Source organism: Monodon monoceros, unplaced genomic scaffold (genome assembly GCF_005190385.1).
Source record: "Monodon monoceros isolate NGI ecotype Baffin Bay Population unplaced genomic scaffold, NGI_Narwhal_1 Super_Scaffold_9, whole genome shotgun sequence".
In the NCBI taxonomy this organism is placed as follows: Eukaryota; Metazoa; Chordata; class Mammalia; order Artiodactyla; family Monodontidae; genus Monodon; species Monodon monoceros.
This window is the reverse complement of record NW_021703786.1, coordinates 25,599,127-25,612,812: the sequence shown is the minus strand read 5'-3', so window position 1 is coordinate 25,612,812 and position 13,686 is coordinate 25,599,127. Positions and strand designations below refer to the sequence as shown.

General features: G+C 60.8%; 1 protein-coding gene across 1 annotated transcript; it reads left to right on the top strand.

Moving 5' to 3' along the window:
- Positions 1-21: 21 nt before the first annotated feature.
- Positions 22-13,311, top strand: HGS (hepatocyte growth factor-regulated tyrosine kinase substrate). Its single transcript, XM_029212474.1, has 22 exons — positions 22-146; positions 1,629-1,713; positions 2,037-2,112; positions 2,485-2,577; positions 4,072-4,195; positions 5,307-5,359; positions 5,778-5,846; positions 6,521-6,645; positions 7,690-7,768; positions 7,835-7,933; positions 8,022-8,117; positions 8,780-8,818; positions 8,896-9,036; positions 9,137-9,196; positions 9,697-9,907; positions 10,256-10,428; positions 10,503-10,643; positions 10,726-10,903; positions 11,624-11,757; positions 11,843-11,962; positions 12,120-12,209; positions 12,618-13,311. The coding sequence occupies exons 1-22, from the start codon at positions 110-112 to the stop codon at positions 12,726-12,728; spliced, it is 2,334 nt and encodes a 777-aa protein (XP_029068307.1). The 5' UTR covers positions 22-109; the 3' UTR covers positions 12,729-13,311.
- Positions 13,312-13,686: the final 375 nt, after the last annotated feature.

The following is a 13,686-nucleotide window of genomic DNA, read 5'->3' as shown; positions in this document are numbered from 1 at the left end:
AGCGACGTGCGCGTGCGCGCACCCGAGGCGGCAGACGGAAGCGGAAGTCGGGGGCGCGCCGGCTCTCAGCGGGGAGAGCTACGGCGTCAGGTCGGGTTCCTGGGTCGCCATGGGGCGCGGCAGCGGCACCTTCGAGCGTCTCCTAGGTAACGCGGCCCCCGCCCCCGGAGCGAGAGCCCCTGGGACCCAGCGCTCCGGGGCGACCGCCGCGCCACCCGGGCCCTGGGCGGGCGCGCAGGCGATGCAGGGCCGGCGGTCCGGGGCGCGGCCCCGGCGCCGGCCGAGTAAATGAGGGTCCGCGTAGGAGACGGGCCAGGAGCCTTGGGGAAACGACCACCAGCGTCTGGCCGAACAGGCCTCACGTCCTGAGTCACGAAAACGGGTGACTCAGTGAAATAGTAAAATCTCAGTAGATTCTCCCTACCAAAACCTAGATTGCATGGGATTTGGGAGTTCTGACCCATACATGGGCCCCAGAGGGTGGAGCCAGCAATGTCCTCTGTAGGTCCTGCCAAGCTCTTTGGAGCGCTGCTTCCCCAGGGACCCAGACCTGCGCCCTGTGTCCCCACTGGGCTCCCGGAAGCGCCCAGGGCTAGGAAGGCGTTTCCTCTGTTTTCTGGGGTGGATAGCTGATCCTTCTGAGCCTCCTGGAGGTCACAGATTTTAGGAAGGAAAATCGATATTTATGGGCCAGCCCCCACCACTCCATGAAACCGTGTGTGCTCTGTGTTTGGGATCGGTGCTCTGGGTACTGGAATGGTCAGCCCGAGCCTGCCCTCCTTGTTCCTTGAATATGGTTTCAGAGGGACCTCAGATGAGGCGCCTTTCTTGCTCATTGAACATACAGGCCCCGAGGAGCTCGGCGTATGGGGTTGTTCAGGCCTTCAGTGGTTAGTCCAGAAGTTACTCCCAGATCCATGTTGACCATTTGTACAACTCCAGGGAAGATGGTACTGGCTGGGCTGGAGAGCAACCCCTGAGCAGCACATCTGTCTGTCTGAGGCCACAGCGACATAGACTAGAGGTGGTAGTTGGAGAATCCTTGGCGGGTCGATCCTGTCTGCGCCCCACAAAACACTTGAAACAGAGCACTGGGGTCTCTGCTGCATGCCTCTCCAGCCATGCCTCAGCTGAGAGCTAATCAAATAGGTTAAGCTTCTGAAAAACCAGGGACTCTGAGGGATGAGGCAGCAGAGTTCTCTTTGCTGAGAAACAGCTGAGCATAGTGTTGAATTCTGGGTTTGCCCCAGCAAGCTGTGTGACTTCAGGCAGTGACCTCACCTCTCTGTTTCAGTTTCTCTGTCTTCGGAGAAGGTGGAAATATCCCCTAACTCTTAAGGTTGTGTGAGAGTTGAGTGAGTTCATGTAAAATGTTTGGAACAGCACTTGGCATGTAAAAAGCTCACAACAGCGTTCTCCATTGTTATTTTCCAAGCTGTTTGTCTTTCAGGAAGGACAGTGCTTTCATGGTTATTGTCAGGTGTCAGGAGCATTTTCAGTAGTTTTCTGTTTGGTCCAATGTCTAAAATGGGAAGGGGGCAGTCCCTCCTGCCTGTTGCTGAGCTGGGGGGCCACCTGGGGAATCACAGAGCAGGATGAGCCCCTGTAATGGTGAGTTTCTGTCTTAGACAAAGCGACCAGCCAACTTCTTCTGGAGACCGACTGGGAGTCCATCCTCCAGATCTGTGACCTGATCCGCCAGGGGGACACGCAGTAAGTGCTCCCTCAAAAGCAGTGGGGTGGCCACCCCGTGGACTAGGGTTGCTTGGTGTCCGCTCATCTTCCAAGATCCTGCCCGGATGGAAGCCAACCATGTTAGGCCCTGGTGGAGGACTGTGTGGTCTGTGTACTGGGGTTTTTGAGATCTTGGGACGATTAAAGGACTTTCTCTGTACAGCTTGGGAGGGCACCGTTACCTGGACATTTGCCTGGGAGGTGTCTCAGGGACCAGATGGTGGGTGGGCTTTTCTCAGTCTTAGAGGCTGTTTTCTTTCTCTTTTTCTTTTTCTGCTTTTATCAATGCTTTTTTCTGTCAGAGCAAAATATGCAGTGAGCTCCATCAAGAAGAAAGTCAATGACAAGAATCCCCACGTGGCCTTGTATGCCCTAGAGGTAATCAGACCCTGTACTCCAGGTGGCACTGGTGGGGATAGCAGGGATGGGCGCACCGCCAGAAGTGGAGGCACTGGGGCCGTGGGGCAGGGCTGGGAGCAATGCCTCAGCTATTCCACCTGAGGCTGACACGTGTGGGCCCTGAGGTTGACTCCAGTGTCTGTCCCTGGTGATAAAACACAGAGTTAGAAGAAGCAGGTGTACCCCTGGCTGCTTCCTGCCTCAGAGGCTGTAACGCGGGCTTTCTTGTCCGGCTGGGTGGCCTGAGGGCCCTGTTGAGGCCCGCCTTCTTGTGGGGAGGTGGGCCCGTCCAGGACGGGGAGTTCCTGCCCTGACCAGAGACTTAAGTCTACCCCACCTTGGGGCCTGCAGGTCATGGAGTCCGTGGTGAAGAACTGTGGCCAGACGGTTCATGATGAGGTGGCGAACAAGCAGACCATGGAGGAGCTGAAGGAGCTGCTAAAGGTGGGCACTCTGTGGGGAGCAGGGAGGCCCAGACTGGGGTGCACCACCACACGGGCTTCTTGGGGCTTTGCTGGTGGGAACAGTGCCAGGTGCTGGAGGGCTGGAAGGCGAGTGTTTGTGGTCCCTGCCTGGTGAGGTCAGGCCTTCCCAGAAGTCAGCGGGGCTGCATCTGGGGCTGTGGAGGAGACCCCACTCCTCCTACAAAGTTGGGAAGGCTTCCTGGGGGGCAGGAGCTGAGTCTTGAAGGGCAGGGGATGCTCACTGAGCAGTGGAGAAGGTGGGGAGGGAGCTGTGTGCCATGGGCAGAGGTTGTAAGTGGAGGCCTGGGGTCCCCAAAGGCTTGGGTAGAATTCTGAGCAGGGAGGCACATGAGTGCTTGTGGAGGGAGAGTTGGGGAACAGCAACAGCAGAGCAGGGACGCCAGGGCAGTGGGTTTTACGCGCCCCCCACCCCCCCGTGGGTGAGGGGCATCCCATGGAGCTGAGGGTGCGGGTGCCCTGGGTGGCAACCAGGGAGTGAAGCCCCAGCACCAACTCCGCCGCCACTGTGGCCTGGGCCCTTTGGGCGCCTGTGGGCCTCACAGCCAGGAGCCCGTCTGGGGCTGAGCTGACGGCGGGGCTTCTCCAAAGCCCTGACTGGTGACTTGGCCAGCCCCTGCTCTGGCCTGGGTGACAGCAGAGGAGTTAGAACCCGCCCTCCTTGTTCTGGCATGATCGTGTCCTGTTCACACTGTACATGGTCTGAGTCCTCACAGGGGCAGGGCTACCTGGAAAGGGGCCCACTGACTGGACCCCGATTACAGGGAAGAGTGGGAACCCTGGCACATGAGCTGTGCTTGGTGTCTTGAAGCAGCTTTCTTGACCCACCATCCTGAGCATAGTGTGTGGATAGGATCCTGAGAGAGCTCTAGAAATGTGATTGTCTGTGCTTTAGCTTGTTGGTGGTGGTGGCTCTGTATGTGGGGAACTTTCTGGAGCCACTCCCCCGCCTGCCTGCGCTGCCTGTGACTGGAGGGAGGGGGCCAGCCGACCGTGCATCTGCTTCCTCAGCCCAGGCCTGATTGGCTCTGCCTGTCAGAGGCTGGCCTTAGCTGGCAACAGAGTGGGTTACAGGCTGAGGAGCTCGCTAGGCGGTCAGTGTCCTGTAGGGCACGGTGATGGGGTGGGGAGAGACAGGTAGTTATGGGGCAGTAGGGGTTTGAGAGCCTCCACCTGAGGGATGCGCAGCTTCACCTAGGCGGTTAAAGATAAGTCCAGGTCCTGAGTGGGCAGACAGGTGCAATGGATTTGTCCTTGGGGACAGGGCTTCCTAAAGTAGGTCTGGGGAGTGGGTCACTACATGGCCCTGGTGCCCCACTTGGGGGACCCGCCCCACCTCTGCCAGCCCCAGTTGCTCGGAGTGTTGGGGTCTTGCCAGCTGCTTTTTCGTGCTGAGATGTCTCTTTGGCACCTGCCTCTCCCAAGGTTCTTATCTTCTTTCCTCCCTTCTCCACAGAGGCAGGTGGAAGTAAACGTCCGAAACAAGATCCTGTACCTGATTCAGGCCTGGGCGCATGCATTCCGGAACGAGCCCAAATACAAGGTCGTTCAGGACACGTACCAGATCATGAAGGTGGAAGGTGAGTCAGGGTAGTGGGGAGCAGCAGGGTCCAGCGTCAGGCCTGGGACATGCCACCAGGAGTTAAGGGGCTGCCCTGCACAAGGCGGGTCCAAGGGTGGCTGTGCCCGCCCCGTGCGCAGTGGGGGTAGCACTGTGCTCTGGGCACAGCGGAAACTCCTAGAGAGTTGTAAGTGGGGGTGTGGCAGCTGAGGTGTGCTTCTTAAGGCCCACTGTGTGTTCCTCCTGGCTGTTGCGGTGCCAGCGGAGAGGTGGTGGGCTTTGGCAAGGAGGGCGGTGGATTCAGGCCTTGTTTGGAGGATTTGCTGGTGCTCTTGCCAGGCATGGAATGAGAGGGCTGGGCTGGGGCCTCTCCCACCTGTGCTGCGGCGGGGGAGGGCAGGTCCTCTGGCCCTGAAGATGAGGCATGGAGTGGGAGCAGGGGCAGCGCCTGCTGGCCGCGGGGTAGGCAGGACCGTGCAGACAGTGTGTGATGAGGTCGGTGAGCTGGCCTCAAGCTCCCAATCCCTGGACCTTATACACGAGAGAGAATGCGCAAAGCTTTACGGGGGGGGAATTCCCTGCCGATTCAGTGGTTAAGATTCCAGGCTTTCACTGCTGGGGGCCTGGGTGGACCCCTGGTTGGGGAACTAAGATCCCCATAAGCCACACGGCATGGCCAAAAACAAAAACAAAGCTTTTATGGGATTCCCAAGGGGTCCATGTCTCAAAAAACAGCTTAGGAACTCCAACTTTTAAGAGCTCTGGGAAGCATGCTTGGCTGGGGTGCGGGACCAGGAGCCAGATGGACTGGGGAATGTCTATGAGGCCTTGATGAGGTGGGAGCAATGCCTGGCTCTGTGTGTGGCCCCAGGACAGAGCGGCCTGTGGGGAGCCACCCCAGCTCGGGGGCGGGCCGGCTGAGCTGTGCCCCAAGGTGCCCTTGCCCAGTGTGAGGTCACCGTGCCTGCTGCCCCGGGGCTCTGGGCCTCTTCTGTCTGTTTGGGGAGGCAGATGCCAAGAGCTAGGATGCAGCTCTGGAGGCCTCAGGGCAGATGGGTTCGGGCAGGTGAGGCTATGGACCTCGCCCACTAGGGCAGCACTTGGCGGTAACAGCGGCCTCCTTTCTCCAGGACACGTCTTTCCAGAGTTCAAGGAGAGCGATGCCATGTTTGCGGCGGAGAGAGTGAGTTCACGGGGTGCTGGAGGTCTAGAAGTTAGGCTGCTTTGAGAAGGCAGAAGGGAAGCCCTGGGATCTGGGCTTGTTGGCAGCAGGTGAGCTGCTGATCTGTCTCAAAAACGAGAAAGCTTGACTTTTTTCAGTAGAATATGCAGCTGTGTCTGCAGGTTGAGACAGGAACCCAGTTCAAGGTGCCTTAGGGCTGTGGTTCCCACAGCCGTGAAGACAAATACTTATATGTCCCCAAAGCTGTGGGAAGTCTTGCTGTAAGGTCTTTAGAAAGAAAGGAAGACTGTTTTGGAGGGGGATCCTTCCTCGAGTCATGTCTGCAGTGAGTTGGCTCTAGTCCCTTGCACACACCTGTGGGAAGCGGGGATCGGCAGGGAGGGCAGGGACTATGTGACCCGACTCTGCCTGTCCCCAGGCCCCCGACTGGGTGGATGCTGAGGAGTGCCACCGGTGCCGGGTGCAGTTCGGGGTCATGACCCGCAAGGTGAGTGCACCCGCCTTGGGGAGGGACCTGGCTCCACGCCTGGCCGGGGCAGAACCCAGGCCACCTGCTGTCATCACAAGGCCACCGCACCCACGCACGGGCCTTTCTGTCTTGGCTGGGACCTGGCAGTGTAGGGAGTGTGGTCACCTAGGGTTGGTGTCTGATGGTCAGTGCTGTCAGGTGAAGTTCGGGCAAGGCTGCACCCCTCTGGGAACGGGAGTATACCCCACGCCCGGGGCTGGGGGTTTGGGTCTGCGTTGCCTCGGCCAATAGCCTCTTGGCCAAGTCTCCTCAGCTGACTTGGCCTGTGCAGCTTGGACCCCCCCTCTTCCCACCGAAGCCCAGGCTGGCCGTGGCAAAGGCTGGGGCCTGGGGCATCTGAGCAGACTCACCGGACTCACCGTCCAGCAAAACTCGTTTATCGGGACAACTCATGCATGTTTTTTGTGAATTTTTCTTCGTAATTTGACTTCTTTTCCTCAAAGTGGAGGCTACAGTTGAGAGCTTGCAAGTGCACCCTGTTCCCCCAGGGCCTTTGTGGCCTCCTGGGCTTGCCTTCTGCCCACCCTGGCCTGGGAGACCCGGTCTGGCGCGTCCTGCAGTGGGCGGTGCTGGGCGGGGGGTGGGCGTGAGGGGTGGCTGGCCAGGCTGCCCTGACCTGTCCCGTGTCGCAGCACCACTGCCGGGCATGTGGCCAGATCTTCTGCGGCAAATGCTCCTCCAAGTATTCCACCATCCCCAAGTTTGGCATCGAGAAGGAGGTGCGTGTGTGCGAGCCCTGCTACGAGCAGCTCAACAAGTAAGTCCCCTTGGACACTGAGCGGAGCCAGCTTCTACCTTGGTAATCGGGGGCGGGCGGCGGGGCCGGGGGGAGCGGCAGACTTGGACAGAGCCAGGCAGGGCCCCGGCTCTGAGACCTGCTAGCTAATTGCTCAGGTTTCTTTTTGTAACGTCTTAGTTTGGGAGTGACACTTAGAGAAGAGATGCAGGAACAGTCTGGAGACCACACACACACCCTGCCCCTCCCACAGCCTGGGTCCCTCGGCCCCATTGACTCCATCACACCTGCCCTCCCTGCATCTGCCTGCATGTCCAGACACATACACGTTGTGTCCTGAACCAGTTGAGAGTGAGCTGCAGGCACCCTGTCCTCGCCTCGACCTCCTACGTGCGCTTCCCTGGAGGAACTTTCCCCATGTGACTGCTGCCGGCTGTCGAGTTGGGGCATTTAGCATCAGCGTGGTTCTGACACCTACTCCCCAGTCCCTGTCCAGGGTTCCCGTGTCGTGTCCCAGTAACATCCTGCGGCGGTTTTGTCCTGTCAGGACCCAGCCACCACATCAGCTTCCTAACCCAGCATGTTTTATCTGCTTCATTTTTTGTGACGAGGACGTCGCTGAGGGGCCTAGGCTGTTGTGGCACATCTCTAGGTTTGGGTCCAAGGTTTCCTCGTGGTTAGAGACAGGTTCCGTGCGGCTGGCCTGGGAGCCTGTGCTGTCCATCTGTCCCAGAATCAGTGACGGAATCTGATCCCTTGGTGAAGTGGTGTCTGCAGGCTGCTCCACCGGGATGTCCTTTTCTGTGGAAAGCCGGAGCCAGGCGGGTGATTGAGCCCCATTTGCAGGAGGGGGAGCTGTAGCTTAGGCCAGTGACTTACCCAGGGCTCCACAGCCCAGAGGTGACAGCTGGTTTGAGGGTCCAGCTTTTCTCTGGAACGTGGTCTGTGGAACCCCCGTCTTCCTTCTGTGGGGACGTCGGAGGGAAGCCCCAGGCTGTGTCCTGAGAACTTGTGGGGGGCCAGGGGTACAGTGCCCGATGACGTATAGCGTCCTGTCTCCTCCAGGAAAGCGGAGGGAAAGGCTGCCTCGACGACGGAGCTGCCCCCGGAGTACCTGACCAGCCCCCTGTCGCAGCAGTCGCAGGTACTGCCCGGGCCTGCGGGGGCGCCTCAGCCCTGGGCCCGGCTCACCCTGCCCTGCCATCCTCAGCTGCCCCCCAAGAGGGATGAGACGGCCCTGCAAGAGGAAGAGGAGCTGCAGCTGGCCCTGGCCCTGTCGCAGTCCGAGGCCGAGGAGAAGGAGAGGATGGTGAGCCGGGGGTGGCCTCGCTGAGTCTGGGGGTGCCCGGGGAGTCCAGGGGCACCCTCACGACACCCTTCTCCTGGTTCTCCTGCAGAGACAGAAGTCGGCCTATGCCGCGTACCCCAAGGCGGAGCCCACACCTGTGGCCTCGTCAGCGCCCCCCGCCAGCAGCCTGTACTCTTCGCCCGTGGTGAGCCCGCCCTCTGGCTCAGCCCCACTGGCTTGGACCCCCTTCCCATGGTGGGGTGGGGAGGCGGGGGGGTGGTGCCCCAACCTGGAGGCACGTGTCTCATGGGCAGGGGCAGGGTGCAGCCTGGCGCCCACAGGTCTCAGCTCCCTGGTCGGAACCCCTGTGGGATAGAGGGCACTGTAAAGGCTGGCGGTCTCACTGTCGAGACCCTGGTCTCTTCCACACCCCCAAGAGCAGGAGGAGGTGAGAACCCCTGGGGTCAAAGGTGCTTTGCGTTTTTCTGGCCTTCAGTGGGGCCGTCACAGGTCTGCTTTTTGGGGATGGACCCAGCCTCTCTTTGGCCTCTGTTCTCTTTGTAAAAAGGGGGTGGGTGGCAGGTGGGAGAAAAGGTTTAGAAAGTCACTTGCAAACTCTGCAGGGCTCTGTGGGTGGGGCTGAGAGCAGCCCTGCCACCTGCCCACCTGTACCTGTGGTTCGTGGGAGGGCTGGTGGGGCACCACGCTGCGCCCTGTCTACGGTTTTGGAGCCCCTTGGGGCTCGGACAGGCTTTGGCCAGCCTCTAGGGTCCACTGTCATGGCTGCGTCATCCAGGCCTCCTGAGCAATGGCCAGGGTTGCTGCTGCTCCGGCCTATGACGCCTCACACCCCCCACATCTCCCCAGAACTCGTCGGCGCCTCTGGCTGAAGACATCGACCCCGAGGTGAGGACACCCTGTGTGTGGCGCTTTCCCCTTGCTGCCTCCTGGCCCTTGGGAGTGACCCCCTCTTGCCTGTGCAGCTCGCCCGGTACCTCAACCGGAACTACTGGGAGAAGAAGCAGGAGGAGGCTCGGAAGAGCCCCACACCATCTGCACCGGTGCCTCTGACAGAGCCCACCGCCCAGCCTGGGGAGGCACACACAGTCCCTGCCAGTGTGGAGGTAAGGGGGCTGCTCTCAGGCCCCTGGCCATGGTCCCTTGGGAGGGGGCTGCCAGGACAGGCCAGGGGCGGAGTCCCAGTCACTCTCTGGTATCTTCCAGACTTCCCTCCCGGAGACAGACCCTCAGCCTGTAAATCCGGCCGGAGGCCCCTTTAGTGAGGTAAGCCATGGCTCCCTCCTCAGGCTGGGGGCATACTTGGCCTCCCAGAGCGCAGTGTGCTAGGCCCTGCCCAGGCATCTGTCAGGAGGGCCGAGCTGTGCCCGCAGTGACCTCCTGGAGGCAGGCCATTGCAGCTCATGGCTCTCCGTTGAACCTCGCTGGGCTGGCTGTGGGCCAGAACTCGGCTACTCGCAGCCTACCCTGAATGGATTGGAATATTCTGGGGCTCTGCACTTTGGTGCCCAGGGGAATAAGAGGCTAGAGCCAGGACAGCCTTGTCTCGGCCACACTGCGCCTCTGGGCAAAACCCAAGCCTCCCTGGGCCTTAGTTTCCTCACGTGTGAACCGGGTGCTGAGGGTGCCCCTTGCAGACCCACCGGGAGGACCAAGTCAGATGTGCAGCAGGTTCGGAGCTCAGCAGCCAGATGGTGGGTCCCTGCCCCTGCTCGGGGACCTGGGGGCGAAGGAGGCACTCAGCCAGACCCCCTGTGCCCCGGCAGCAATACCAGAATGGGGAGTCGGAGGAGAGCCACGCACAGTTCCTGAAAGCCCTGCAGAATGCCGTCACCACCTTTGTCAACCGCATGAAGAGCAACCACGTGCGGGGCCGCAGCATCACCAACGACTCAGCCGTGCTGTCCCTTTTCCAGTCCATCAACGGCATGCACCCCCAGCTGCTCGAGCTGCTCAACCAGCTGGATGAGCGCAGGCGTAGGTGCCACACACACCCTCCCGGGCGTCCCTCCGGGGCCACGGGGCCTCCCGTCAGGGGCCAGCCACATCCCCTCGGGGCAGTGGGTGCCCTCCGCCAGGCGTCATCAGGCCTGGGGTCGTGTGGGCAGGGCTGCCCTGAGGGACCTTGGGTTCTACAAGAGATAGTCCCAGTGGCAGGAAACGTCCCACTGAGCGCCGGACAGTCAGCTGGAGGAAGTGTGTGCGTGCGTGCGTGTGTGCGTGCGTGCCCACCCACCCTGGAGCCTTTATGCCAGCTGTGCCCTGTTGACAAGCGCTCAGCTGGGGAGCCATTGCCAAGGCCCCCGCTCTGCCCTCTCCCCACAGTGTACTACGAGGGGCTGCAGGACAAGCTGGCGCAGATCCGTGATGCCCGGGGGGCACTCAGTGCCCTGCGGGAGGAGCACCGGGAGAAGCTGCGCCGCGCAGCCGAGGAGGCCGAGCGCCAGCGCCAGATCCAGCTGGCCCAGAAGCTGGAGATCATGAGGCAGAAGAAGCAGGTGCGGCAGCGGCGGCCCAGCCCTGGGGGTGTGGGGGGCAAAGCCAGCACTGACGGCTGCCTCATGGCCCACAGGAGTACCTGGAGGTGCAGCGGCAGCTGGCCATCCAGCGCCTGCAGGAGCAGGAGAAGGAGCGGCAGATGCGCCTGGAGCAGCAGAAGCAGACCATCCAGATGCGGGCCCAGATGCCAGCCTTCTCCCTGCCCTATGCCCAGGCATGTGCCTGCCACACGTCCCACTCCCTCCAGGCACCCTGGTGACTGAGAACTGCCCTGAAAGCCGTCTCTCTATCCCCAGCTCCAGGCCATGCCTGCAGCGGGGGGCGTGCTGTACCAGCCCTCTGGCCCAGCAAGCTTTGCAGGGACCTTCAGCCCGGCGGGCTCAGTGGAGGGCTCTCCCATGCACACCATGTACATGAGCCAGCCGGCCCCAGCCACCAGCGGCCCCTACCCCAGCATGTCTGGGGCCGCAGCAGGTAACGGGGGTGGGGGGGGGGCGGACGGGCGGAGGGCCAACAGCCCAGATGAGCCCTGGACCGCTATCCCTTTCTTCTTTTATTATTTCAGTGTGATTTCAGAGTTACAAAACGGTTGGCAGAATGGTACAAAGAATTTTTCAGATTCCCAGACATTTCCTTGTCAGCACTTGCCCTCTCCACACACACTTTTTCTTCTGACCCGATTTAGGGTGCACGGCAGGCGTGACGCCCTTCACTCCTAGAGGGCTCGCTGCATTTGCTAAACCAGGATGCTCCCCACGGCCTGGGTACAGATGCCGGAACAAGGGCTCTGAGGCCGTGTTGTGACTGTGTCCATAGCCGACTCAGCTCCCACACAGTCCCAGTACCCTGTTTGTGCCAACAGGAAACCTGTCACGTGTTTAGCTGTCCTGCTTCTCTCATCTCCTTTAATCTAGAATGTTCCTTGGTCTGCCCTGGCATTCTGTGACACTGACTTCCCAAAGAGCACTGGCCCGTCGTCTTGCAGACAACCCCTGTTTGGGTGTCACTGGTCTTCGGAGAGTGTGACATTCTGGGGGTCCTTTGCTATCTTTGTTGATTTCACTTACTTTCGTTTTGTGAGAATGTGAAACACAAACTTGGTTCCAAAAGTCATAAAGAGAAGGGAAAGTCAGAAGAGGGCCCCCGCCGTCCTCCCCACTTTGGGGTGGTGAGCTCTTTCCTCTTTTCCTCCAGATCCCAGCATGGTGAGCGCTTACATGTACCCAGCAGGGGCCGCTGGCACGCAGGCAGCCCCTCAGGGCCCCGCCGGGCCCACCACCAGCCCAGCCTACTCATCGTACCAGCCCACTCCCACGCAGGGCTATCAGGTAGGTGGGAAGGCCGCCCCCTCCCCCACAAGGCCAGTGGGGCAGCTGGGCTCAGCCTTCTTCCATTGCCTCCTCCCCTCCACAGAACGTGGCTTCCCAGGCCCCGCAGAGCCTCCCGGCCATCTCCCAGCCTCCGCAGTCCAGCACCATGGGCTACATGGGGAGCCAGTCAGTGTCCATGGGCTACCAGCCTTACGGCATGCAGGTGAGAGGTTGTGGGGGCATCGGATGGGGGCAGTGCTGGGCAGGCTCCACTCTCTGCTCACTGCCCCACGTCCCCTCCACTGCTCTCTCCTCGCTGGTTGGTGTTTATCTGGTTACAGAGCTCCTTTCTCAGTGTGGGGTTGTTTTATCCTCCACAGAATCTCATGCCCACCCTCCCCGGCCAAGACGCACCTCTGCCGCCCCCGCAGCAGCCCTACATCTCGGGGCAGCAGCCCGTGTACCCGCAGGTGAGCCTCTCCCGGGGCCAACACCATGGGTCATGACAGGGGACAGGTTTTGCTCTGGACCCCCCTCAGCAGCGGGGCTGCCCTGGGAAGTGCAGCCAGTGTGGGGCAGGATGGCTGCTCTGCAGGCAGGACCAGGACAGACACTTAGCAACACCTACAGGTGCCAAACCACGCATTTACTAAAAAGCCCAAGGTCACATCATCTCCGGTCCACAGACATGAATCGGGAACACCTGGGGTCTGGGCTCTGCTGGGGACAGGAAGAGTGCAGGGAGGGTGGGCTCGAGGGGCCTGAGTACCAGGGCAAGGCTGGGATGTGGCGTGTTCTGGAGAGGAGCCGGTATAGGGTGGGGTGGCTGGGGCCTGGAGAGGGAGGACAGACCGATGGGCCATGTGTCCCCCCCACAGATGGCGCCCTCTAGCGGCCCTCCCCAGCAGCAGCCCCCAGTGGCCCAGCAGCCGCCGCCACAGGGGCCGCCGCCACAGGGCAGCGAAGCCCAGCTCATCTCGTTTGACTGACCCCGGCTGGGAGCTCCCCATCCAGAGTAACACTACGGTTCTCCAAAACCACCGCCTCCGTCTCTAACTAGCGTCGTCCTTCTGCCTCGCTCTCCTCTGCGTGTAGTGTCCCTGCTCTGCACGGGCAGGGTGGCCCTTCACCCTGGCCCTTTTCCGTCTTTGTCCTCACCTGCTGGCTTCTCGTCCCCCCAGGCCCCATCCTTGTCCCTGTCTTCTTGAGTTGGTGTCTGGCTCCTCTCCCCAGGGCTGGGCCTCGGCGGGGAGGGTGGAAAGGAAGGACTTTCTCTGAGAGGAAGCCCCCAGCCCAGCACGTCGGGTCCCGAGAGGGCCAGGTGGAGTGGGGTCTCTGCTCCACACAGCTCATGCCCTCCCGTTCCCACCCAGGACACCTTAGGGCCTGTGGCCTGTGACTAGTGTGAATGCTCCCCAGAGTCCTCCCCTGCAGGCTGTCAGCAGGGGTGCTCTGGCCCTCACAGGAAGGGTGGGGCCTGTCTCCAGCTTCTCTGCTTCTGAGCCGTCATCTCATCCAGTGCCCTGAGTAGACAGAATGGAACAGTGATAATAAAATGTCTTTCAACAAGTATTCGGGTGTCTGCAGAGAAGGTGCTGAGCAGCTGGTCTAGCTGTGGGCAGGGGTGTATAAGGTGCCTCCCCACAGGCCAACTGCCCCTCGCCCCAGGCCCAGCTCCACAGGAGTCTCAACTGGTAGACACTGCTCTGCCTTGAGATCTGCTGTTTTCCTCCCTGAGACTGAGCACTAGGAGCTGTCCTCTCTCCACCCAGCCCTGTGCTGCCCTGACTCCAGTCTGAGTCTGGGATGCCAGTTGAGAGTCGTAGCCTAGAAGAAAACATTTAAGACAACGCAGACTCACAGCCTCTTGCATTCAGGATTCAGAACATTTCACAGACTTTGGACAGACCTCTTGGGTGATCCCCATTTTAGCTTGTCTGCGAAGGA

Excerpts from the sequence above, each read along its gene's own strand:
- HGS (XM_029212474.1), top strand. The coding sequence starts at position 110 with ATGGGGCGCGGCAGCGGCACCTTCGAGCGTCTCCTAG. Across the intron at positions 1,714-2,036 it reads ATCCGCCAGGGGGACACGCA|AGCAAAATATGCAGTGAGCT; the intron begins GTAAGTGCTCCC and ends TTTTTCTGTCAG. Across the intron at positions 10,904-11,623 it reads CATGTCTGGGGCCGCAGCAG|ATCCCAGCATGGTGAGCGCT; the intron begins GTAACGGGGGTG and ends CTTTTCCTCCAG.